Source organism: Sprattus sprattus (genome assembly GCF_963457725.1).
Source record: "Sprattus sprattus genome assembly, chromosome: 7".
Taxonomy (NCBI): Eukaryota; Metazoa; Chordata; class Actinopteri; order Clupeiformes; family Clupeidae; genus Sprattus; species Sprattus sprattus.
Genome location: NC_137926.1, coordinates 12,105,956 through 12,132,734, shown reverse-complemented (window position 1 = coordinate 12,132,734; position 26,779 = coordinate 12,105,956). Strand labels below are relative to the sequence as shown.

General features: G+C 43.4%; 1 protein-coding gene across 1 annotated transcript in view; it reads left to right on the top strand.

Annotated features, from left to right (window-relative positions):
* Positions 1 to 209: 209 nt before the first annotated feature.
* Positions 210 to 26,779, top strand: part of celsr1b (cadherin EGF LAG seven-pass G-type receptor 1b) — a gene marked incomplete at both ends in the record, with an annotated part of 49,950 nt that continues 23,380 nt past the window's right edge. Inside the window, 5 exons of the mRNA XM_080841589.1 lie at positions 210 to 3,729; positions 16,198 to 16,839; positions 18,697 to 18,919; positions 19,906 to 20,021; positions 21,303 to 21,391. Of these exons, the coding sequence (XP_080697715.1) occupies positions 210 to 3,729; positions 16,198 to 16,839; positions 18,697 to 18,919; positions 19,906 to 20,021; positions 21,303 to 21,391 (4,590 nt within the window). The remainder of the gene's footprint in view (positions 3,730 to 16,197; positions 16,840 to 18,696; positions 18,920 to 19,905; positions 20,022 to 21,302; positions 21,392 to 26,779) is intronic.

The following is a 26,779-nucleotide window of genomic DNA, read 5'->3' as shown; positions in this document are numbered from 1 at the left end:
TCATGCAAATTACGCCTGGGGGAGTGGAGTTACGGAGCCATTTTGGATCGATTTAAAACTTAACGGGGGAAGAATGTGACGACGCTCACAGATTTGTCCCGTCGGTTTCTCATTCAGTGACCAGCATGGAGCAGGACTGTACAGAGCCATGCAGAACGGAAAGATAAACACAACGGATGTATTTTTGAAAACTTCATGAAGCTAAAACCATGGGATTACAAACGAAGTGGTTATGGTTGAGTTTTTTTCTACAAGTTACTTCATGCGGATGCTTTGATTTACACATTTCAGAGACTTTGCAAGCGGGGACCTTGCTGGCTAATTTATCTCTTGGACCTGGATGGAGTTATAAAATTGTTAAAACATTGACTCCGAGATATGTATCGCACTTTTTGCAATTAGGACGAAATGATGGAATACTAACTCTTTCGAAAACAGTTGCTTGTGCGCGCTTGAAGAAGAACCCAGCACCGTTGTATTTTAAAATTACTTCTTTAACATCTGAAAACTTTGTATTAACTCACTTCAATACGTATGTGCATGGACAAGATTGTTTTATAAAGTATAAAAGAAAGACCCTGACGCCTGACGCTTCTATATCTTTCGAACTGGAAGGATGGACACCCCCATGCTTTTCGATAGGTGATTTGCTTTTGGATATAAGCAAACATTTTCCTGTGGCTAATCGAGGTTTTCACTTAACTCATTCTGAATGTTTAGAAAAAAACTTAAAAACCACAGTTAAAGTAGGCAGTGGACGTGATGGTGAGGATATCTGTATACATCATAAGGAGCGTAGGGACCTGGACTTTTTCTGCAACGTGCGGAACACCCTGAACACTGCGTTTTTCGTGCGTTTAAAAATAAGATTCAAGTCAAAACCGAAGCATGGATTGTTTATGAACTCTGCCCAGGACGATCTATGGATCAAACGTAAGAAGAGAAATGTGAACACAGCCCCACAGTTTCAACTGCCGAACTACCAGGTGTCTGTCCCAGAGAACGAACCCTCGGGAACTCGCGTGATAACTCTGAAAGCGCTAGACACAAATGATGGAGATGCGGGGAAAGTTGAATATGACTTGGAGGCCCTTTTTGACAGTAGGTCTAATGATTACTTTCAAATTAACGAACAGACCGGTAGCGTGACAACTTCGCAACCCCTGGACCGAGAGGTAAAAGATACACATGTTTTCAAAGTTACTGCAACTGACTCAGGTGTTCCTAAACGATCCGCTACTGCCTATCTTACCATCACAGTTAGCGATACGAATGACCATAGTCCCGTGTTTGAACAGTCTGAGTACAGGGTCAGCATCCGTGAAAATGTTGAGGTGGGGTTTGAGGTCATGACAATTAGGGCAACAGATGGTGACGCGCCGTCAAATGCGAATATGGTTTATAAGATTGTGAATGAGGAAAGCCTGAACGGAGGATTTGAAATAGATCCCAGGAATGGACTGGTTAAAACAAAAATTCGCCCCGATCGAGAAATCATGTCCAAGTATAAATTAATAGTTGAGGCCAATGATCAGGGTAAAGACCCTGGTCCACGCAGTGCCACAGCCACCGTGCACATCTCAGTGGAAGATGAGAATGACAACTATCCCCAGTTTACAGAGAAACGATATGTTGTACAGGTGCAAGAAAACATACAAATGAACTCTCAAGTGGCTCTTGTTAAAGCCACAGATAATGATAAAGGAAATAATGCTAAAGTCCACTACAGCATCATCAGTGGCAACGTGAGAGGCCAGTTTTACATTCACTCTCCAACGGGGGCCATAGATGTCATCAGTCCCCTGGATTATGAGATGATGAGAGAGTATACCTTACGCATAAAGGCACAGGATGGGGGTCGACCACCATTGATCAACAGCACCGGACTGGTCGTTGTTCAGGTGGTGGATGTCAATGACAACGTCCCCATGTTTGTCAGCACTCCATTCCAAGCTTCTGTGTTGGAGAATGTGGCAATTGGTAACTCTGTGATTCACATCCAGGCCATTGATGGAGACTCTGGGAATAATGCCCACCTCGAATACAGGCTGATAGACATGCAGCCCGGCTTTCCCTTCACCATCAACAACAGCACAGGCTGGATTACAGTTAGCGCCGAACTCGACAGAGAGACCACAGATTTTTACACGTTTGGTGTTGAAGCAAGGGATCATGGGGTTCCTGTGATGTCCTCCTCAGCTAGTGTGAGTGTGACGGTGCTGGATGTGAATGACAACATTCCCACCTTCACGCAGAAGGTGTACTCTCTGAAGATTAATGAGGATGCTGTGGTGGGCACCGGCGTGGTGACCGTGATGGCCATCGATCGAGATGTGAACAGTGTGGTGACTTATCAGATCTCTAGTGGGAATACACGGAACCGGTTCGCAATCATTAGCCAGAGCGGGGGTGGGCTCATCTCGCTTGCCCTGCCGCTGGACTACAAGCAAGAGCGGCAGTATGTCCTGACCGTGACGGCCTCTGACGGCACACGCCATGACACGGCACAAATCTTTATTAACGTTACAGATGCAAACACTCACCGGCCTGTCTTCCAGAGCGCAAACTACCAAGTGCTCGTCAGCGAGGACCGGCCTGTTGGCTCTACTGTGGTCGTGATTAGTGCCACAGATGAGGACACAGGTGAGAATGCCCGCATCACCTACGTCATGGAGGACAATGTGCCACAGTTCAAAATCGATCCCGACTCAGGGGCCATCACCACCCAGACTGAGATTGACTATGAAGACCAGGCATCTTACACACTGGCCATCATTGCTCGTGACAACGGCATTCCTCAGAAGTCTGACACAACCTACGTTGAAATAATTGTTCTGGACGCCAATGACAATGCACCACAGTTTGCGAGGGACATGTACCAGGGCACAGTGTTAGAAGATGCTCCTGTTTACACCAGTGTCCTCCAGATATCTGCCTCGGACAGGGACTCCGGGTCTAACGGAAGGGTCAGCTACACCTTCCAGGGTGGAGAAGATGGTGATGGAGATTTCTTCATCGAGCCCTACTCTGGAATCATCAGAACAGCCCGCAAGCTTGACAGGGAGAATGTGCCTCTGTACACCCTGAAAGCCTTCGCTGTGGATAAAGGAGTCCCACCCTTGAAGGCAGTTGTGGACATTCAGATCTCAGTTCAGGACATTAATGACAATGCGCCGGTGTTTGACAAAGACGAGTTGTTCATTTTTGTGGAGGAAAACAGCGCCGTAGGATCCACAGTGGCCCGGATCAGTGCCACCGATCCAGACGAGGGAATCAATGCCCAGATCTTGTATCAGATTGTGGAGGGGAACTTCCCAGAGGTGTTCCAGCTGGATATATTCAATGGAGATCTAATTGCACTCACTGATCTCGATTACGAGTCCAAGGTGGAGTACGTGATCGTGGTCCAGGCCACGTCTGCGCCTCTAGTCAGCCGGGCCGTGGTACACATCCGTCTGGTGGACATCAACGACAACCCCCCGGTGCTGCAAGACTTTGAAATAATCTTCAACAACTACGTCACCAACAAGTCAAACAGCTTTCCCTCCGGAGTTATCGGAAAGGTTCCCGCACACGACCCCGACGTGACCGACAAGCTGGTCTACACGTTTCAGGATGGGAATGAGCTGAGTCTGCTGCTCTTGAACCAAGACACCGGGGAGCTTAAGCTGAGCAGGGATCTGGACAACAACAGGCCTCTGGAAGCCACCATGAGGGTCTCTGTGACAGGTGAGTCCACTCTTATCTCGGTGATTTACGTATTGTTCTGTAGCACACTTCAGTGTTTCACTTGATGCTTTAAAGCACAGTCTTGGTATTTGATGCGCGTCACGGCCTGAGCATTTCGGTCAAATGCCACATCTGGAGGTCAGTCCGTTAACTCTTAGCTCTTTTAAACTCCTAATCCTCTTAAAGAAAGATATAGTATACCGATGACATATGTTTGGGAATATCTGGACTGATTGTGCAGTTGTGTGGTAGCTGCTTTGTCTTGTGTTGTGGCCTTTGGAGCTTTTACCCACAGGTCTTTCATGATGCAGATTTGCCATGTCCACTTTCTGTGCCAGTTCACCCGTCCCCTGGGCTACCAATGATCATTGCTTTAAATCAGTTTCTCAGAGCTTCTCTGGCTGCTCTCAGAAAGGCCAGAGCAGGGACTCACTGTTGTAGAGTGCAAGCATGACCACATGAAGAGAGTCAGAGTGGTTGCATAGGTCAGCGACTTTAATTGGCTATTGAGGCAGATTTATGATGTGGTTGACTTTAGTTACCATGGAAAAAAAACAAAGAGACACAAAGTAATTCCAAGTAATGGCTTGTTTGGTCTAATTTCACCGCAAATGCTAAGAGTGCTGTCATATTATGTAGATTAGATAATACATTCTTTCTTTTTTTGCGTTCCATTAAAAAGAAAATGTTTAGCAAAGATTATGTCATAAAATGCTAAGTTGACACCACGTCATTGTAAAAAACAGAGGATGTGCTGGTTTTACAAAATCACGGTAGCCATCCTATTCCCTGGAGCAAGTGAATACAGAGCAAAGCAAATCTTTTGTCTTCTTACAGATCTATATGGATTGCCTGTGATCTGCAGTATATCATAGACAGCCTGCAGCTTCAACTAAGATCTATGCTCGTTGTGATGGATAATTATTTGGTTACACAAAAGTTCAGAACATGTTCTAGCATGCCAATACTTTCCCAACTAATTGTTCAGTGCCAGCTTCAGGCATACACACATTTGACAGCATGTAACTCTAGCTTGTGTCTCAGGATTGATTGAATGCAAGCTTTATGATTTTATGAAGTGACTGAAGATACTTGAGTGATATGACTGATATGACTATATCCTGATTTTTCTGGCAAGGCTGTGATACTCAAGGCCCATAGCGGCGCTCTATAAATCCTCTAAGGCAGCTATGGGAATAACTGATTTCACCCCCTCACCACCCTACCTGCCATGGAGTTTGCAGTAGATTTGTGAGCTGACTGTTGTATTCATGCCTTTTATTCCTCAGGAGTTGTTCAGGCCACTGCCAGTGCCACCCATAACCTAATTTGAGGAAATAACCAGTGGCATGTGCTGTTGCTTAGTGCACAGACAAATAACCTCCATGACCTCAAGTGCTCTGAGAGGAAGCTCCATTAAGAAGATGTTGTGGACATATCCTTGTGTATGGTGTCATCTTCAGCAAGTTTTTTTTGCACATAAAGCAAACGATTTACTGTATCATGTTTATCATCATGAAGAGTGTTTGAGCTTTTCTTTTTTTAGGGCTGTAAAGATGCACTTGGGTCAACACTCATTTCTAGCCTAAATATCTACCAACCGACCACAGAGGCTGCAACGGATGAAAGCTCTATTGCAGTTCCACTGAGATAAAATTATTGCATTATATGTACCATATATATGCGCGTATGTCTGAGCTGGGTCAAGTTTTTTGTGTTACACAGCATCAAATCATCAACGGAACAGACGAGTGACGAACATTAGTCCCTGAAATATGAGCTCTGTGGATTGGGTTATCTGAGCACACGGGCCCCTGGTTGTCCAGGCGGTACCTGAGGCATGCAGGTCTCTGTTATTCATTTAGCTGTCATTGGCAATCAGGTTCTGTTAGAAGATGGTGACATGCTCGGAGTATCAAAGGAATGCCTGACATAAATGTGAGATGGTAATGAAAAATAGGCCTGGGTGATGTGATGCTGTCAATACAAACTCTTTTATAAGTATGGATTGTGCAACGGTATAATGATCAAAAATGTAATTTGGGGATCCGCACAAGCACCACTCCATGTAGTTTTAAAATAATGTCTCTTCTTATCCAATATAGCTGCATGGTGAAATATGATAGATAACCAAATTACCATCACATCCATATTTCAGGAAAATGACAACATGTGATAACCATGAAAATGTCATGACAACCAGACCTTTCCTTTGATAGACTGGCTTCCTAAGAGGTGCTGTGCTGCTGCAGTTAACAGTGATGAATGGATGCTGGTTGTTAGGTGTTATTTTGTCAGAATGCTAGGACACAGTGCTAAGCATCTCTTGTCTCTACTTCGAGCGCTTAAGCTAATCAGAGGTTTCCATCTGAGGTTCTCTCTGTGTAGCGCATCACAGGTTATGAAGAGATCCAATGCACATTGACCAACTTTAACATAACAGCATATGATAAGGAAATAAATAATCCTATTGGTGCAGTCTGCAATGGTAACATGTGTCCTTGTTTTTGTGGCAGAACAGAAACAGGCGTACTTCTTGTCTCTGTGTTTTCCCAGCTTTGTATCTTCTTTCCAAGTGACATGAAATATAAGTGTTCGAGTTTGTATTTCGGTCCATGACAAGCCTTGCCGTGCCAATAATGAATTAATCTGTGCCTTGCCCTCGAGCCTTGATACATTCCATACTAAAGCTTTTGGAACAGCTGCCATGTGCCCATCTTAATGAGCAGGGAAGGTGTGCCAAATACCATCTCTACACTGCCCCCCCCCCCCCGCCACCCCGTCCCACACACACACACACACACACACTCTTCTCTCTTCCTGTCAAGCCATGCATTCTCTCTCTCTCTCTCTCTCTCTCTCTCTCTCTCTCTCTCTCTCTCTCTCCCTTATAAACTAAAATCTCAGTCCCCCTTCTTTGAACCCCCATCTTCTGCCTTGTCCTTCAATAAAGGCTGTTTTATGCTCCACACCTTCAACTACAACAGACCCACTGAGGGTTTGAAGCACACAAATTAACCCAAATGAAATGTTCCACAGTTAATGCTCTAAGTTGCCCTCAGGCAAGATGAATGAGAATCGCATCATTAAATATTAGATTAAATATTAAGTGTACATTGGTGAAGTGGTGTAAGACTTATCTCCTTTGGGGTCTGCTTAGTGTTTACTTTCATCCTGAAGTCAGTGAGGACAATCTTAACTTGACCTAAGACTAGCTTAGACATGAGCCTCTGTTACTCCCCAGAGACACATGCGAGGTTCAACTCAGACTCCCTCATGGGATTCCCCTTTCAGGCTGGGGTGCATTTTTTCCTTCATAGTTTTCTTTGTCACTCACCGCACCACTCTCTCATCATATGAATCTCTCATTATAGTTGACATGGTGTGAATGTGTGACCTGGCTGCTACGCTTTACGGTTGATTTCAGTGGTTTTGCATTCCCGTCAGTCTATGAACCACCTGCACTTTGGGTGCTTAACCCTCTGATTTAGGTAGGTTATCTGATTTAGGTAGGTTATAGGCTTTTTCATTGTCCAAAGTTTGTGCGCGCCTGTTATGTGCATGCGTCTGCTTTCATTGTGCAAAGTCATATTTAAGCGTTTCTCCAACTCAGGTTGTGGATCAAGCTGCTAACAAGACCCATGGCATGGTCTCCATTCCCAGTGAGCACACATTCTTATAAAATATACTGTATGCCTTATCTGAACAGGAAATTGCTTTGAATTTTCACTGTGTGCTTTTGTTAGTTTTGTTATAATGTCCAGATAAGATGGAGAGTGCCTCAGATAATGAGCATAGCAAAAGTTTTCTCGCTGAAAGCCGATTGCTGAAAGCAACACTGAATACATACTGTAGGAATGACAATTTTTTTTTCCCGACTTGGACAGTGAAGTGATGAATGGCTATTTCATGGGTTAACTTGGAGGGGGGAAAGCCCACACATCAGTTTGTTGGACCACACTGTGCCTCATTTCAATCATGAGTCAGTGGGCCAGCCTCATTTCCTCTCTTGAAGTTTCGGGGGGAACTGAGCAAGTGTCAATCAGAATTGGTTCGGGGGCTGACTCAAGGAAACGAGCATGTGGAAGGCAGGGGGTAAGAATGAGAAAGTTTTGGCTCTCATCTCCAGTTGTCATGACAACTGTAAGCTTACTTAGGCCCTCGGACTTTTCTGAGGAAGAGCAGGAGGGGTGCAGCACGGGGCCCCTTTTGTGCTGTTGGGGTTCTGGTGGGGGAGGGGCGCTGGAGAGAAAGAGGGGGCTCTTTTAATACAAGAAGCTGCAGAGACATTGTCCTCGTGCAGATTTCTGTCACGAAACACAAAGCTGTTTGTGTGTCAGAGACAGTGAAGCAAGGAGGCACAATCTATTTCATTCCTCATTCGAAACGGCGGCAGATCACAGATCCACAAACTCATCTCTTCTTTTTCACTGGACCATGAGAAGAGTTAAGGAAGGTTTTTCATGACACACTCATTCTTGGCATCCACCCATTCACGTCAGCTTTACAGTTCCCCAAACCACCATACCATTAAAAAAAAAAGTAATTCTAAAAAGTCACCACAACAGCAGCAACAACAAAAACAAATCAGTTAGAAACTTTCTGACACTCTCCTGGTGCAGATTTGGTTCCTAATCTCTTTCTCTTTTTTCCATAATGGTTGATTGCAGGGTTCGGTTGCAGCCTTTGTTCTGACTGAGTTACCCATTAGTCCACAGCTAAGCTGCCCTCCCTCTGAATGGCTGCTTTTAATTTTCCCATGAAAAAGACCAGTTGCCATGGGATACCAAAAATAGTCGGTATAAAGAAAGCACGGCCGTTACATTGAGCTGTTTTGACTGAGATCACTCACAAAAGCTAAGAGAGGCATCTGCCTCACCTCTGAGTTCTTGGTGAGCTCAAACCTGAGAACCACAAGGGCATTCTGGGTCATTGAAATGTTGTGGGTCTTAATTGAGAATTCCTTGTCCTTTGTAGCGACGGAACAACCAGAGAATATTCAGCTGAAGGAAGAGGTGTCCCAGTGAATGAAAACACATGCTTGCCATTCCGGCGAAGCTGTAGAAAACAATGAAAAGCTATGTACTTCAATTAAATAGCTTGTAACCATGTGGGTCAGTACGTAGTACTGCAGAACAGCATGTAAGCCTTTAATCAAGGATGTAACTGTTGCACACAGATGAGCCTGCAGGCTAACTACTGTGAACAGCTAATTGTGGAGTTCTGGCAAAAGTTTGCTTTGTTGCTCTGTTGACAGTACTGTTGAATTTAGACTGGCATCATCATTCTTTGAACATTAATTGATTAAATTAGTTGTCCAGCTTTTCATTGCAACTCTCTTGGACTCAGGACTTTGAATAGTTGTGCTGAGATATTTCAGGAACCCCTTGAAAGATTTTGGCAGGTCCAGATATTTCAGAGAAGAAGAAGAACACATTTTGGAAATGGATATCTCTGAACAGTCTTTACTCAACACATGGTATGGGGAGCTACATAATTTCAAGCCTAGAACTTCTTACTGTGTGTGTTGGCTGTTGGGTGTTAAAGCAGCAATAAGGAGTTCCAAAGCTAACAAGCTAACTACCTAAAAGGCATGCAAAAACCTTGCCAACACCACCAACAGCCTAGTTGTCACTGATAGAGCTCTTGCCAACACACTAACTGGTGTCTTTTGGCTGTATAGCTGACAATGTCATGCTGTGAAAGCTTTTCTTCCATTTTTGCAGAGTATTCCGGCCCGGTACACAGAACTACATAGGGCATAACCTAGATGGCTAATGGGAAAGACACAGGTGTTTATCTGTTGTTCACATGACCATGTGCTATTAAATTGAATTTGAGGATGGATGGTACCAAAACTAGTTGCCTATAAAACCATACCTCAAAAAGTGTCAAATTGTTGCATAGTGTTACTCTAATATTCATGTGGGACAATCAAGCCACTGACAATGTCAGGCTCAGGTTTCTCGTTATCTACTTGGTGTGTCAAAAACAGAAGAGCTAGAGCATGTTCAGTAATACAGTGGCTCACCAAGATGCAGCACATTAATAATCAAAAACCTCCGTGTCACCACGATTTCATAGGCGTTTCTAAAGCATAGGTCAACACTTTTACCAGACTCCTCTTCACCTCACCTGCAATTGCTTCTAGTTAAGCTAGATATTTGATGTGCCACAGACTTGCCTCAGACTTTCCCTCTCATCCCCTCAGGAGTTCACTTTTCAGCAAGCGTCATAAACTTTATCCCCACGGTAGCCAAATATCCGCCCCCACGCTGTTCACTTCCACCAACACCCCTCATTTTTACACACATCAAAGCTGGCGTCAACTCGCGGGCATGACGTGTTTGAAGCCAAACAGGCATCTCTCTCTGCACCAGCCCCCTTCTTTCCTCTTTATCTCTTCCCACACACCCCACGCCTCCCAACGTTACTCTGGCTGATTGCACTCATCGCCTTGTCAGTGACAAACAACCAAAAAGTGCATTCCTAAACGCCCTTTAGGTATTGGACATTGTCATTTTAATGGTGTAATGTTGGCACTTTTATGGGTCTTTCATTAACCTTCTGTGGGTGCACCTTACCACATTCCATAGTCCAGGCCTGGTTGCCTTAATGGGACTTAGGAAGGAATGTGGCTGGTGTTGAAAACACATGTCAAGGAAAGGCAAGGAAAATGGAGTCAAAGCAGATTTGTAGCCAACAGGTAATTATTACAGATTCTCAGAAGCACATGATTTAGAGGTTCTTCTTTGTTGTACTTGAATGGTGGTTGTATGCATTGTTCTCTGGTTGGTGTAAATTAACAAGACATTAACATCTTACCAGGTAGGGATTATATATCAAAGTTAACAGACCGTCACATTGATGGAAATGTCTTGTCTTGCATTGACTCAGTACACAATTTTAAAACAGACTTGCTGATACTGATACAGATGAGACGGCATGACACAGATCCACATCCCAATTAAGATAACCCACAATGCTATTATTGTTCCATTATTGTTGATTTGCCTGTTATTAACATTTGGCAATGGACAGGAAGATGACTGTTATCGCATTTGAGACGACAGCAAATTAAAATGGAACTGGTTCCTGTAACTGACATGTAGCTCGCTAATAAGATCAAAAACAAAACAGAGCCTCTTTTGATGCGAACATGCCATTCATAAGGAAACATAAAAGTCGGCATTACGGAAAGCTTTTGGCTAAAAAGTGTTCTCTGAGATAAAAGTCTTGATCATGAAAAGAGGTATTTTTGTGGTTCTCCAAAATGAAATGGATATTTGTCAGTTGATAATGTACTTTAAAGATCCAAAGGAAACCCAAAGTACTTTTTTTTACCAAAGTACAGAAGATTCCTTTTTTCCTACACTTTTCAATGGCACCCGTGTCTTCCTCAGATAAATGGTCATATCTTAGTCATCCCATCTTTTCATACTGAGCAGCACATTGAATGGATATATCCCCATTGTGTTTTTTGTACATTGCAGTAAATACATAGCTGTTTTGAGAGAGAGAAAAAATCTTCAATTTGACTATGCGAAGGAATCTTCTGTTGCTCATACCTTGGAAGAAGTTCCTCCATTAGTTGCTGGCTGTCATGCAGACAGAGCTGCACTCGCTGGCCCCTCAGTCTCCAAGCGTTACTCATTGTGTGATGGAGGGGAGTTGGCCCAGGTCCACCTCTTATTTAGGTCACCAAAGCAGCCATGCTGTCATTCAGACCTCTTTCAGATCTTTGCCCAAAGTGCTGGAGCTTAACCCTCACCCTAGATGCCTGTCTGATATGCCAGCTAGTTTCCAGGATGCATTTAATGTCTGTCTTCCTGTTTAACAGTTATATATTACACACCCAGACATTTTAGGGGTGAAGTTCTAGTCAGGAATCATTTTTAATATTTCAATGTATCTGCGCTGTACCTTCTGTCTCCACAGTCTCCACAGTACCTGTATGTGAGGCACATTCACTACTTGAGGTGGCCTTTATTAACTGATCTACTGTAAATTGATGTGCTTTCAGTAGAGGATGCCAGAACTATGTCCCACATTAATGACTGCCGATCTGCGTTAATCATTGAAAATGAAGACTTTAACTTCCTTAAATCGCAGGGGAGGTTAGCTATTACATACAGTACATATCTCAAAGATGACAGTGAAAGAGGTCGCTTTGTGGTGCTTCAGCAACGGAATAGAAATGAAACATCTGTTGACCTTCAAGAGTATGCCAGCCCGTTTCAGAGGTTGATCTGACGAACCGAGGAAAAGTTTGGGATGTCACTCTTATGTATTCACAAACAGTGACACTGCGGCCTTTCATTAGTAAATATTACCCATGGACGAACATCCTTTATAATCCAAATGTTGTTTAAGTGTCCTCACTACCAGAAATAATCCAAAATGTTATCAGACTGGTTGTTTGTTTATGGGTGTCTGTCTGCTGATTACAGTAGACCTATTCTTTCCTCCATCCCCAAAAGAGGACGTGAGCACATAGGGATGCTGTCTTGCTTTTGTAAATATGGAACAGGGTGTTCAGAGAAAGAGGCGTAATGGAGTTTATTGTCTCTTAATTGCTTTTTTGGACACTGTTTGGAATGTGGCAACAATCTCTGTCTTAATTGGTGTCTACTGACTCCCTGATATGTTTTTGTTTTTAATTTATTCTGGACCATCTGTGTTCAAGGCAACATTGCCAAAAACACCTGCACAAAATCTGTGCCAGGAATTGGAACTTGTAATTTTTTAAATGTTTCCTTTAGACTTAGGTGATGGGACTGTTTGTGCTCCTAAGGTCAGCATGCTGTTTGTGAGCTTAACTATTCTTCCGATACCCATTTGCATGGGCCCAGTTTATCTGCCAAATAGTAATGTATGAAGCAAACGGATTTGCCAGACGGAGCGTGTGTAATGAAAGTACAGGATTTGCATGATTTAGCAGAGGATGTAACGTGTATGTTTTGGGTACACAAGGATCACATTAAGTGTAAGTGGGTCATATGTGACCAGTCATATGAAATGTCCAGCAGTTGCTAGTGTACAGTTAGAAATTATATTTGGGAACAGGGAACCACAGGAATATACCAGATCGCCATTAAACAATTCAAACTTTAAAGTAGCTATAAGGAGTTCTGTTCCAAAACTAGCAGGCCAACTACCTAAAAGGCATGCAAAAACCTTGCCAACACCACCATCATCCCAGTTGACACTGATAGAAGCTTGCCAACACACTAACTGGTGTCTTTTGGCAGTATAGCTAGCAATGTCATGCTGTGAAAGCTTTTCAGCCAGGAAACACAGAACTACATACGGCATATCCTGGATGGCTAGTGGAAAGGACACAGGTGTTTATCTGTCGTTCACATGACCATATACTATCAAAATGAATTTGAGGATGGTACCAAAACTAGTTGCCTGTAAAACCATACCTCAAAAAGTGTCAAATTGTTGCAAAGTGTTACTTTAAATGCGGTTACAGACTCTACCGAACAGTTTTTTCCTCCATATTAATAAGTTAATTCTCATTCCTTTGTGTGGCAACTATAAATATTTTGAAGACTGTGACTGGAGGGCTTCCCAAATACACAGTGATTAAAAGCACCAATGAGGTTAATTGAGCACTATACACTTGTGGATCATGTCTGATCACACAGATAAGTCCTTCAGTTGAAAAAGCCAAAAAAAACCTCTTAAGCCTTATTCAGGCTTTATGGCCTCTCTCTCTCTCTCTCTCCCTCCCTCTCTCTCTCTCTCTCTCTCTCTCCCTCTCTCCATCTCTCTCTCTCTTGAGGGGGAGTAATTTAGTGAAAGTGAGGCATGAGATGTTGCCAGCGCAGTAGGCAGAAATCCAGACTCCTTAGAAGGACCTTTTTTGGGGATTAATATTTCTTTATCAGCGTCTTATCTTTAGATCCAAGATCGTTTTGCCCTGCCAAAATAAACAGGGACATGTCCCAGATATGTCTGGCTGCCATTGATGTTCCATTTGCTTGCTGGCATTCTGTTGTCAGGAGATTTCATTTGAGACAAAGCAGAGCAGCATTTTGATTTAGAAAGGGTATAAGACAGTCAGAAAAGTGCTGTAATGCGTATTTTATAATATGTCTTACACTGTGGAATGATGATAGCATCAGATGGTAGGCTATGCGTAAATGAAATGTTCACTTTCAATATACGACTGTATCAAATGGACATAAATGATTTACACATTTGTTGAACTTGTAGATGGACCTTTCCATTTTTTATGTTGAACATACTCCGCTGAAGTAGTTAATAGAGAGTAGCAAGCTGAGAGAAGTGAGTAGAGTAGAGAGAAGTGAGTCTAACAAGAGTCTAACAAAGAAACACGTGAGTCATTCTGTCATTATAATGGAAAAATGAAAGCGGCAAACGTTTTTCTAGTTTTCCATCTAACCTTTGGAAAAAGACGGGATCGGGAACTCTCAGGTGAGGAAATGACCGGGAATTTTCTGGCCAAGAGCAAGGAATTTCCTGCTGGTTGGCTTTCCTGGAGTGAGAATGGAGGTTGAACGTAGTAAGGAAAACAAGGTGACAAAATATCTGTCATAAATGCTATTGTCTAAGCCTGTAAGTCCAATGAGACATGTATGTGTAATGTATGAAGTAAGCAGAAGCTCTTTTCTGTATCCCAAGATAAAGTCATACCTGTGAAAAGCGGTTATTATTGCCTACCCTATGTTACAGTAAAAACTAATTATAACCAGCATGTGGTGATGTGGATGTTTAGGTATAGGAGTAAAATAATCACAAAAATACACATGTATTACAAATAATTAGGTTAGTAATATTGATTTTTGTCAAGCACAGGCACATTGTTTGTCTGTTCTCATTAGCCATTCTGCTATTCAAGACACAAGAGCTTTTATTTCTTGATGACCAGCTGTTGCTGTATTTCCATTGTGTGTGTGTGTGTGTGTGTGTGTGTGTGTGTGTGTGCGTGTGTGTGTGTGAGAGTGTGAGTGTGAGTGTGTGTGTGAGTGTGAGTGTGTGTGTGTGTGTGTGTGTGTGTGTGTGTGTGTGTGTGTGTGTGAGTGAGTGTGCGAGTGTGAGTGTGTGTGTGTGTGTGTGTGTGGCTGCGTGTGTGTGTGTGTACAGTAAGTGATAAGCCGTGTTTATGGCCGTCTTAATCAGAGGGTGGGTCTTGTTGTGTCTACCACTCCATGTCTGTCTAGATTGACAGTATGTGAGAAGACAGTGTAACAGAGTGGAAACACGACCTCTTTGTGTGGTAATTATAAGACACTGCATTCACATGACGGAGGCTCCCAGGCCACTGGATTGACAGGAGGGAGAGAGAGAGAGAGGCATACACAGGACTTAACAATGCCCACACAATACAGGGACAATGGACCAGACCTGCTGTGACCCACTAGGCAGATGTACCATTCTACCCTGCAGCCTTCATTACGGATGGCTTGCTATGTCTTTAACTGCTGGAGAGGAATGGAGAAAGAATGTCAGAGATTGGTTCAATAATGGAAGGGTGAATATTGTTCGGTGGAAGGACAGACATAGATGTTATACAGGGAAAAGGGAATGTGAATTACTTTTTCTCCAGGCGGTCGTCTTATACTGATTCAATACATGTTTTTCATTGGCAAAATCAAATATGACTGTAGCAACAGTGATAAAAATGAAAGAAAGAAAGCAAGGGGAGGAAATATCAAGCTAAATCTGGGACTGCACCAAGTCAGTGAAAGTATCTGATGAAGGACAAACATTATGAAATGTGATGCCTGTGAGATTATTTTCATAAAATTGGGGTTAGGCCTCGATACACTGGCATACTGTCCCGGTAAATCTGAGAAGAATGCAGTCTACAGGAAGCTAGTCAAGCATTAAGCAAACTGTCTGTCATTGTTAGCTTCATGCCAGCAGGGACATGAAGGGCTCACTGTTTCTTCAAAAACAACTTGCTATGACTTTGATCATGAAAACATGTTTAGGCAGAAATTGCCTGCATTTGACTCAGGTGATGGGGTGCATTTGACCTTTGGTATAATTTGCATGCCTGTAGCCTTGTCACCCCCGTTCCTGCTTTTATCTGCAACATTCTCTCAGAGAGTGGACATACACCAGGAGTTGGCTGGGAATCAGGATTTAGTGGATTAATTGAACAAAACCTGAGGTTTTTTTTAGTGCATCTTTATTATTATTATTATTATTATAAGTATTGACATGACTCCAGCAATTAAAGAAACAATGCAAATGAATAGCCCCTGTGGCTAATACATTGTTGTGATATCTATTGAAGGCTAATTGGCATTTACATTACAGAGATTTGCCAGGAAGGGTATTTCAGGGAGATACTCCTGGAAGCCAGAGAGAGAGAGCTCCTCTCTACATCCTTTTATCTGTCGAAACATGTACTCCGGCTGTTCTGTTGTTCGGTAAAGTGAATAATCAGCTAATGTTTCACAATGCTCTTCTCTTCTCTCATTCCTACAGATGGCATCCACAGTGTCGACGCCCTCTGCATGTTGCGCGTCACCATCATCACGGATGCCATGCTGACCAGTAGCATCACCGTGCGTCTGGAGAACATGTCCCAGGAGCGCTTCCTCTCCCCGCTGCTGACGCTCTTCGCCCGCGGTGTCGCCACCATCCTCTCCACGGGCCCCGACGCCGTTTTCATCTTCAACGTCCAGAACGACACAGACATCGCACACGGCGTCATCCTGAACGTCACCTTCTCAGCGCTGCAGCCTGGCGGCGGCCCCGGACGCTACTTCCCGTCTGAGGATCTGCAGGAGCGCGTCTACCTGAACCGAACGCAGCTGCAGCACCTGTCCGGTCAGCGCGTGCTACCCTTCGACGACAACGTGTGCCTGCGCGAGCCCTGCCAGAACTACATGAAGTGTGTGGCCGTGCTACGCTTCGACAGCTCGGCGCCCTTCATCTCGTCCGACACCGTCCTCTTCAGGCCCATACACCCCGTGGCGGGCCTGCGTTGCCGCTGCCCAGACGGTTTCACGGGCGACTACTGCGAGACAGAGATTGACCTCTGCTACTCTGGCCCGTGCCAGAACAATGGGCGCTGCATCAGCCGCGAGGGGGGCTACACGTGCGAGTGCCCGCCGTACTTTACAGGTGAGGACGCATGAACGCTAGCGGACTTTTAGCAAATAATTACAGACATTGCATGATATTACTTCCAAATGATAGGAGTCTGTCCAGCTGTCCAAATCTTAAAACACTTTAAGAGGAACAAACCTCAAACATTTCTTCCAGGCCATCTCTGTACATACTCCATATGCAGGATGGTCACAGAAGCGCCCACTAAATAAGAATCCGTTATGCCTTATACCATTGAATCAGGCATTACACTACGGAAAGAGAACAGCATGGGTGTTCGTAGTTTTCACCTCCAAGGCTTCCTGAATTAATCCTTTTAATTCTCTGGATTTACTTGCTGGCATGTTAGTCATTGTGAGATCTGGCCTGCTGTGCCATTTTAACCGTATTCACCTCGTAGAGTTTTGGCAGTTTGAATATGTTGTTATTTTAGCAAAATGGAAACTATCCAGAGAACCACCTTTTGATGGTTCGTGGCTCTGAATAGGGAGCACTTTTTGAATAAAACTTCATTTAGTGTATTATTCTTGCAAGACAGGCTGTGTTTGGCTTGGACCCATCACAGTGACCCTCAGCTGTATTTTCATAACCTATTCAGTGTTGCTGATCTACTTAATCTTGATAAGAGGCAAGACGAAGGCAGGCAGAGGGTTGCCAGAGAGATGAGGTAAATAGAGTGTGGATGATGCATGATGCGTCTGGAGACATACTGCACAGTTGCGGTCAGAGAGATGACAAAGAAGAGTTATGACTTGTTCTCAAAGCCTTATGTCCAGTCATGTTCAGTCTCTTACCAAACACACACACATTAACACTAACACACACACACACACACACACACACACACACACACACACACACACACACACACACACACACACACACACACACACACACACACACACACACACACACACACACACGCGCGCGCGCGCGCGCACACACACACACACACACACACACACACACACACACACACACACACCCACCTACAAATTACTGCATGCAGCACCATAAAAGACAATATCCCTCCCCCCAAACAGCTGGTTATCCTTACTGGAAACACAGTTTTATCACTGCTCCATCCTGGTTACACACGTTACATGGAGAAAGGAGGACCACAAAGACTTTTAAAATGCACTGAAGTGTAGTAACCTCAAGCAGCATGAGTGATGTCATCTGCGCTGTTATCACATTGCAAACCTACTCCAGAGCTGTCATCAGGGTATCACCCTCTTGGGGCTCGCATGCTAATCGCCTGGTGAACCATAACAGGTGTCTTCATAGACCACCAGGACTGCCTGCAGTTAGTCTATTGTCCCCTTGCTATTGCTCTCTGAGCCGCTTGACTTAACTTAAGCTGGTGGGGGTCGTTCGGCATCACCGGCCACAGGGCCAACTGCACTGTCCGTATGGGCGCGCTGATTTAGGGAGCAGGGGAGGTTAGTGTTTGATGTTTGTGTAGGGGAGAGAGGGGTGAGGTGGTGACGGAAATAATGGGATCTGTGAGGATGATGAACTTTCGAGAGCGTTCACAAAACTGTCAAACAGGTGTTGGATTTACTAGCGAAAGGTGTTGGAGAGAGAGATCTCGGTGTTTCATTACATCTGTCAAAACATGTTCGGTGGCTTCTCTTGTCAGGGTGAAATTTCGCATTTTAGGTCATTTATGGGTGTCTCGTAAATAATGGTAATATAATCCAGTCTTTAGTGTCAAAGAGTGTCAGTTTCTCACCTCCTTTCTCACTCCTTCGTTACCGTCACTCTTTCTCTCCTATCCTCTCAACACATTCACCTTGACAGGTTGAGTTGGTGTGACTGATTTTATTTATTTTTGAATCCTCCTTTTGAATCCTTCTCTCTTGTCTCCAGGTGAGCACTGTGAGGTGAACGCCCGCTCAGGCCGCTGCGTGCCCGGCGTGTGCAAGAACGGCGGCCGCTGTGTGGACCTGCTGGTGGGCGGCTTCATGTGCCAGTGCCCCCACGGCGAGTATGAGAAGCCCTACTGCGAGATGACCACCCGCAACTTCCCCGGCCAATCCTTTATCACCTTCAGGGGTCTGAAGCAGCGCTTTCACTTCACCGTGTCTCTCATGTGAGTCTCTCCCCACCTGCCTTCACAGTTTTCACTTTACACCCAGTCTTAAATCTGCTGAACCTCTCACTTAAACGTTGTGCCAAGATCCTGTGCCTTGATAAGACTTTGATTTGGGATAGTTGTGGTCATAGATAGATGATAGATAGTGAGCTGCAGGCTTAGTCGGGATTGCAGGACGTGTCGAGGCAGATGAACTGCCTGCAGAATCGGTTGACTCATCTCACATAGTCAGAGGCTTGTCTGAGTAATGCCTCAATACTTCAGTTAGGATAGGTTAGTCCAGTGTAGTTCTATGTAATTCATCAGATACGGTACATGTTTTTGGCAAAGCTCTGTATGTAATTTGTTAAATACAAATTATCCTCTCTTTTCTACATTTTACATACATGTCACGTTTCACATACATTTACAGCACAGTATACACATATACATATATATCCCACTGTAGTACACATATGTTGTGACTGAATGTGTGCTACAGTGGGTCATTCATCTGTCAGTCACTTTGGATGAAAGTGCCTGTTGAATGTAAAAACTTAAGTGATCAAATGTGTGCAAGCAAACAGTATAAATCCTCATTGGGCCTCTGGGGCAAACATGAAAACAGGAAGTCGCATGTGGCGCGTGAGCACAGCCGGTATTTGGCTTTGTCGGCCGTGGTTTCCTGTGGATGAACCCCTGGGCCATATGCAGACTGACACCTCTCTCAAACTCCCCTGTGTCCTCGCCACAGGGCTAACCGAGGAGGAGCCCTCTGCCAAACATCAGCGCACGCTCATTTCCCTGTTTCACTCAATAATCCGTGCCGATCTTCTCTCTTTCATCCCGCCATTCTGTTCATCCGCAACGTCTGCTCCCATCACTTCCCTTTCTCTCCCTCTGGTCTCTCTGTTCGTTCCATCTGCATAGATGCCCACCGCATTCCTCTGGTTTCCATAGAGAGGTGAAACTGGAGAATGACGCTTGACCTTTTGCGTCCACAGGTTTGCCACTCGCGAGAGGAATGCCCTGCTGCTGTACAATGGGAGGTTCAACGAGAAGCATGACTTCATCGCCCTGGAGATCTCTGAGGAGCAGATCCAGCTGACATTTTCTGCCGGTGAGGGGGGCCAGTTCATGTAACTGACTACAGGATTACTCTTCACGCACCTAACAATGGGCCGAGGGTTATCTTTGTTACTGTGTCTGTCTGTAAATGTGTTGGTTGAAGGACATGCCCTTGTACTCCACTAGTGAGGAAAGCAGAGTAGAGACAGTATTATGCATTTAAGCATTGATAGGGGGTACGAGGGGGGGTTGGGGGTGATGACTGAATAGCAGATTTGAATGGGGAGATGGGCTGGCGGAGGAAGCAGCTGGCCAAAGAGCAGAAAAACACACTTCCTTTATCTACCTGTCCCCTTGTTGTTGTAACCTTCCCTCTCTCCCTGACCCTGGGCTGCGGCCCAAACAGCGCACCAGCGATGCTGTTCTTTAGGGCTGACAGGAATCTTTTCCGGAGGAAAAGCGACTTGGACCACTTTTCTCCCTGAGGGGGAGGGGGGCTGTTTGGGGTTGAGTGGCTGCTGTTCCATGATGCACATGTAAAAAGTCCCTGTCCAGGCCAGGTGGAACAGACAAGCTATAACCAATCTGTTTGATATCCTGTCCTAAATCCATGTTGTTCAGTGTTTATTCCAATGATGTTGTACAGTTTAAAGTTCAAAGTGGGAGCACAGTAGAAAAATATCCCATCTCTAATGTTGACTGATTCCATTGTTTTGTCAGTTCACTCATAAATCAAAGACCGCAACCATTTTAAATCACTCAACAATGTATGTTTGAGACGCAGAAAAAGTCATAGAGCAAAGAGCGCCTTTTAGGCAACTTGTTCCACCGAGAGGAATCCCATTGTCTGTGGAAGAGAGGAATTTTAATAAAAAAAGTAGATAATGGCTTCACCCACATGGGTCAAAGGTCAACTGCCCATCTCATAGATAATTGTTGGGTAGGACGCAGACAGGCGGTGAGATTGCTGTCTGTGTGTCAGACCTCAGAGGGTCCTCTCACTCAGAGGTATCATCCTCCTCAGACGATCATTAACCTCAATAACAAGTTGTGTCTACTCAGCTGGAAGACTGCCACATAATAAAGTACTCCTTGTTTACGGCCAAAAGGTATTGTTGTTCCCCATTTGTGAAAACTGGCCAAAGCCCTGAAATGTTTTTTTTTAAATAATGTTTTTTTTTTTTTTAAATCACTCCTGTCTTTTTCTTAAGTTTTCTGCCATGACTTATCTTTGTCTTATATTCAAAGTCCATTCAGATTTCCATTCAGAAGGGTGAATGTAAAAAGTAAATGGATATATTTTGATTATTTTTAATTTGATCTTTTTTTTTAGGAGAGACTAAAACAACAGTGTCTCCATTTGTCCCTGGAGGGGTCAGTGATGGCCAGTGGCATGTTGTCCAGCTGCACTACTACAACAAGGTACAGAACCATTATGATAGTCTCACTACTACAACAAGGTACAGAACCATAACAATAATCAATCACTTCTACAACAAGGTACAGAACCATAACGATAGTCAATCACTACTACAACAAGGTACAGAACCATTATGATAGTCTCACTACTACAACAAGGTACAGAACCATTACGATAGTCAATCACTACTACAACATACAGAACCATAACGATAGTCAATCACTACTACAACAAGGTACAGAACCATTATGATAGTCTCACTACTACAACAAGGTACAGAACCATAACGATAGTCAATCACTACTACAACATACAGAACCATAACGATAGTCAATCACTACTACAACAAAGTACAGAACCTTTATGATAGTCAATCACTATTACAACATACAGAACCATTACGATAGTCAATCACTACTACAACATACAGAACCATAACGATAGTCAATCACTACTACAACAAAGTACAGAACCATTATGATAGTCAATCACTACTACAACAAAGTACAGAACCATTATGATAGTCAATCACTACTACAAGGTACAGAACCATTACGGTAGTCAATCCCTTCTACAACATACAGAACCATAACAATAATCAATCGCTACTACAACAAGGTACAGAACCATAACGATAGTCAATTATTTGAGAGTCCATGTTTCTTTGTTACTTAGACAGTTCATCGGATAACAAACGGTGTGTCAATTCATGGTAACACAATACAGATCCATCATGAAGTCTGATTTGTCAAACATGTTTGCCTAGAAGAGGACATTATATTATTTCGCAAGGTCAAATGATTTTGACAAACTGACCAGCTGTTACTCAGACTAGTTTCACTACAATGAGGATTTTTTGGCTTTGATTCTGATGCTTCTCTGATAGAAAATATGTACCTGAATGAGCAGACTGTGTCACCTTTCATGTCTTCAGGAAATGCATTTCTCCTACTGACACGAGCATCCATTTGTATGCCCTGATGATACATGTTATGAAAAGACAAACAAAGACAAAACTAGTTTCAGCTTACTTGTAGCCTTAAGGGTACACTGGCTGTTTATTATATTCTTGATGTGCTCTTCTTGTACAATGTTATTGTTATATTTAACAAAATACGCCTCCGTAGCATTTTCGTGGGAAGATTTATTGCTGACATTAAATATAGGTTGTTTACTTCATGTAGGCACCCTATGTTCTCTGAAAGAGATTTAAAAAAAGTGCAAGTCAGGTCAGTTTTATTCCTACTCAGCGTTACTTTACTCAAGTCAAGTAGATTCATGGTTTAATTACGTGAATATGTGTGAAAAGTGACCCTGGAGGAGAACAAAGGGCCAGTGACAGATATATGAGAGCAGGCCTCCTCATAACCTATCCAGAGAGACACACAAACTGCCCCTACAAGCATTTGTTATTGTGAGCGCTGAAGTCATCATTGGCTTTTAATGAATCAGTGGGGATCTAACAAGGCCGTACAGGGATTGGGGGTCAGGGGTCAATCAATGGGGACACTCAAGAAGCCCTCCTTTTCCCCACCCCCTAGGTCACCATGGGAACAGACATTCTGATCCCTGTTGTTTGGGTCACCATAGCTTCCTTTCTTGTGTCCTTGATCGGGGCTTTCATACAGGACAGTGTCAGATACTTTACATTCCTGTTGTGGTCCAGTGTTTAAACTCTTCTTTTTGGGAGTGTGTGAAAACAATGTTGTTTTGGCTCTTTGGGGAAAACAGGAAGAGGAAAAAGCTTTCCTAGTGGGGCTTTTGAAGAGAATGAGTTGAAAGGATTTTTTTTGCAGTCCCTTCAGAAGATACATCCATCCTCTCAGGGTGACAGTGTGTGGTTACGAAACGTAATGTTTTTGCATGACGCATCTTTACAGGAAGCTCCACAAGTGTGTGAGTTATTGCCAAGTGTTTATATGCAATATGTGAGCCTACATGGAGATGTAACAAAATCCATGTTAATGTTGCAGAATTGGAACAGGGTTGTGTTTTTAATCAGAAGTAATCAGAAAGCATCAAGACCAAAAACAATCTTCTTGAGTAAATTAATCTGGATACGACAGGTTGTTGGCTTGCCCTGACATGTATTCCTCTAAACGTGTATTCTTTATGTTCCTATATAAAACCCTTTTAAGTGGCAAAAATAGTCAGCGCGGTCGTTGAAATCATAAGAAGTGCTAAATGCTCGCCTGTCCTTCTGTTGAGCCCTATTGTTAATGTAAAGCGCCGAAGCTCCTCCCACAGCTGCCAAGTTCATATTCAGATCCTCGAGAGACAGACAATAGTCAGCCCCCCCTGTGGTGCTAATCTTTGAGCACAATGAGCCGTTTGGAGGGTCTCTCAGGGTGCCAGACGGCACACATCTATTTAGTCACACTTAGCCACATGAGCACATGTCCTTGGACTTTCTTTAGGCAGAAAACATTCCCTGAAAATGTAGGCCCTGCTCTAATTTTGGCTCTCCACGATTTAATCACGATAAGGCACACGCTAAGGCACTGAATTAAAATAAATACATAATGGATATCCAATTGTCACAAAGGTTTAGGTGTTCATCATGTGACATCCCCACATCATGGTGCAGTGTATAAAGACTCGGACTCCATATTAGTTTGTGTGGATTTGAAATCTTTGAACTTTCCATACAGATTAATGAAAATATGAGTGATCAGGCTTAGAGAGGTTTATAGAGGAGATTTTTGGAGGTTGTAAGAAAAGCCTCTCCATCTTAACTTCCCACTATTCTCTATCTGCTCCTCTCTCCTTTATCTCTATCTGTCTCTCATCTATCTCTTTTCTACATGGTCACAGCTGAGCTGGTCTGAGACTTGTTGACCTGTTCTGGAGTCTGCATGTCAAATCTAGTACAACTGTTTAAATGGTTCGTTTTTGTTTGAAAGTCCCTTCACAGTAGTGATAAGGGTCCTTCACACACACTGATGTGCAGCTGTTGCCAATGACCAGGTCTGGCTGTGTTAACCTTAACTTGACCCTAGCAACCAAACACAAACAATCTGGTTGTTATGTCTGCAACTCCAAACTAACCTTGAAAGTGTCCCCTGATTTGTGCTTTCCTTCAGCTTCTTGGAAGTAATCAGGAAGTAATATTCCTTTTTTGAAAACAAGCTTTACAAAGGCCCAGGAATACCACATATATAAAATTAGATTTCAAAGAAAACATAGAGAGCTTGTGTTTGAAACAACTTTTGGCCATATTTAGATTTTATTGTTATTAATTTATAATTTTCTGTGGTAAATGATTATTGATGACTTAACCTTCAGTGAATTTTGACATTATAAAATGTCCCTTCAATTATCCGATCATGAAGATGTTTACAGCTTCCTGGTCAAGCATGGTCCCATTTTAAAAATACACATGGGAAGTGTTTTCCTCTCTCTATTCCAATAAAATGACATAAAATGGCCTCTGGAAGAGGATTTATGGTAATGTTTTGTTAATGCGGGGAAAGGGAAAGAGAACTCCTTGTCTACTACCACTGTTAAGAAATGTTAAAATAGCTTGCAGGTGCAGGTGTCTTGTTATTGTCAGTATCTAACAGTGTGTTGAAGGCATTAAGTTACACGGAACACTACAGACGTCCAAAGGGACTTAGATTTGGACAATTAATTGTGCTTCAGAATTTGGCACGGAAGAATGCAGAATCACAAAGGCATGGCAGCGGAAGGTCGAAGGCTGCTCAAGAGGCTCTTATTGTAAGTTTTTTTTTGAGGGTTTTGAGTTTCGGCTGATTACAGCGGCTGAAATGACTACACACTGATCCTGTATCAGTTTTCTTGTTGACATGTTTCCTCCTCTGATACGTGTAGTAGTTGAAGCAGCATCAGAGTAGAGGAGTACTGTGGTGAATGGGCAGTCGGTCCTCTACAACCCAAAGGCTGTCCCTAACAAGACCCCGGGGAGGTGCTTTGTGATCGCTGAGAAGGGCTTGATGCCCAGCTGCTATTAGATTGAAAAGACGGAGGTTCTTTCAGATTTTGAAGCTTATCTGACAGTAATGTCTAATTGCTTTTCAAACACTTGAAATCACAGTTGCCAAGTCTGTCTTTAGGAAGATGAAATGCATGCCATATATGTTTAATTTACTCCTTATACTTTTTTAGCTATGTTCCTCCATAAAATAAAGCGTGGCTTTCCTACAGGGGACCTCACCTTTATTCACCCACCCCACAAAATCGCAGAGCCTTGATAAATACATCTGTTAGCTTTAGAAGTGTGTACCGCTGAGATGTGCCGCCCTGTACAATGGATCACAAGGCAATATCTTGTATGTGTCCCAGAGCTATTTGTTATCTGAGACGACCTTGAGCCCTTTCATTCTAGCCCTCCAAGTACACACACAGGGCAAAACATGGATGAGGTAACAGGGCTACTCCATTATGCGATAGCGAAAGAGGCGTGACAGCTACTTCGGCTTTTTCTGTCAGAACCCCTACAAAAGATTAAGTCTTTGGCATATAGCATAGCTTTGAAAATGCATCTCAACATCCTAGGGGCATAAGATTTTGAGAAGTTAAATCCATGTACTGTATAGATTACACGTGATTCAATAGATCACAGGTACACAGAGGGGGCCATTGTGGAGAAGCAGGATGCTGTAGGAGACCAGGGTGTATGCGTTTCACAGCCTGTGTGCTCCTTCTGCAAATTAGATAATTACACACTTGCTACGGTCTCTGAACTAGACAGGCTGTCTCTGAGGTCACTGTGAATGTAGAGATGTCAGATTGTGTTTAGCAACAGAACATTCTATTGCTTCCCTTAATGTAAACCCATGGTCATCTTTTTGAAGGACGCTGTTAGTATTTAGCGTTTATTATTTATGGTACATTTTTCACCCCAGTCATATCTGTCACTCATACTTGAGTCATATCTGTACTGTACTCATACTTAAGGCCAGTGGCCATGCAGGTTATTCACCGTTTACAGTGATCGCTTCTTAAAGAATCAATATTATTTGTGTTAAACACATACCGTAAATCCTCCAATTGTGGCCGGGGCTTGTATTTACTTAGGCTGCACAGCGCACCGGCCTTTATTTGGGGCAGGCTTGTATTAGGGGCAGGCCTTTATTTCTTACTTATCTTCTGTTATAGAATTTTATTATTTAAATAATGGGCATAATTGCAGTACGCTAATATAATTAATTGCATGCGTTCAACACTTTCTGCACATCGCGTAGCATCGGATAAACATCGGAGTTATGGTCTCCACTGCCAGTCACGGAGGAAAAGATTTCCAAAGCCTTGATTTTAATCATTTTTCTAGACACTCTATTATGCTTATCGCCGACTGAAAACATGTATTCAACGAGCTGGTTTGATATCCAGCCTAACTTTCTTTCTACCTCCACCTGCTAGTCTTAGCC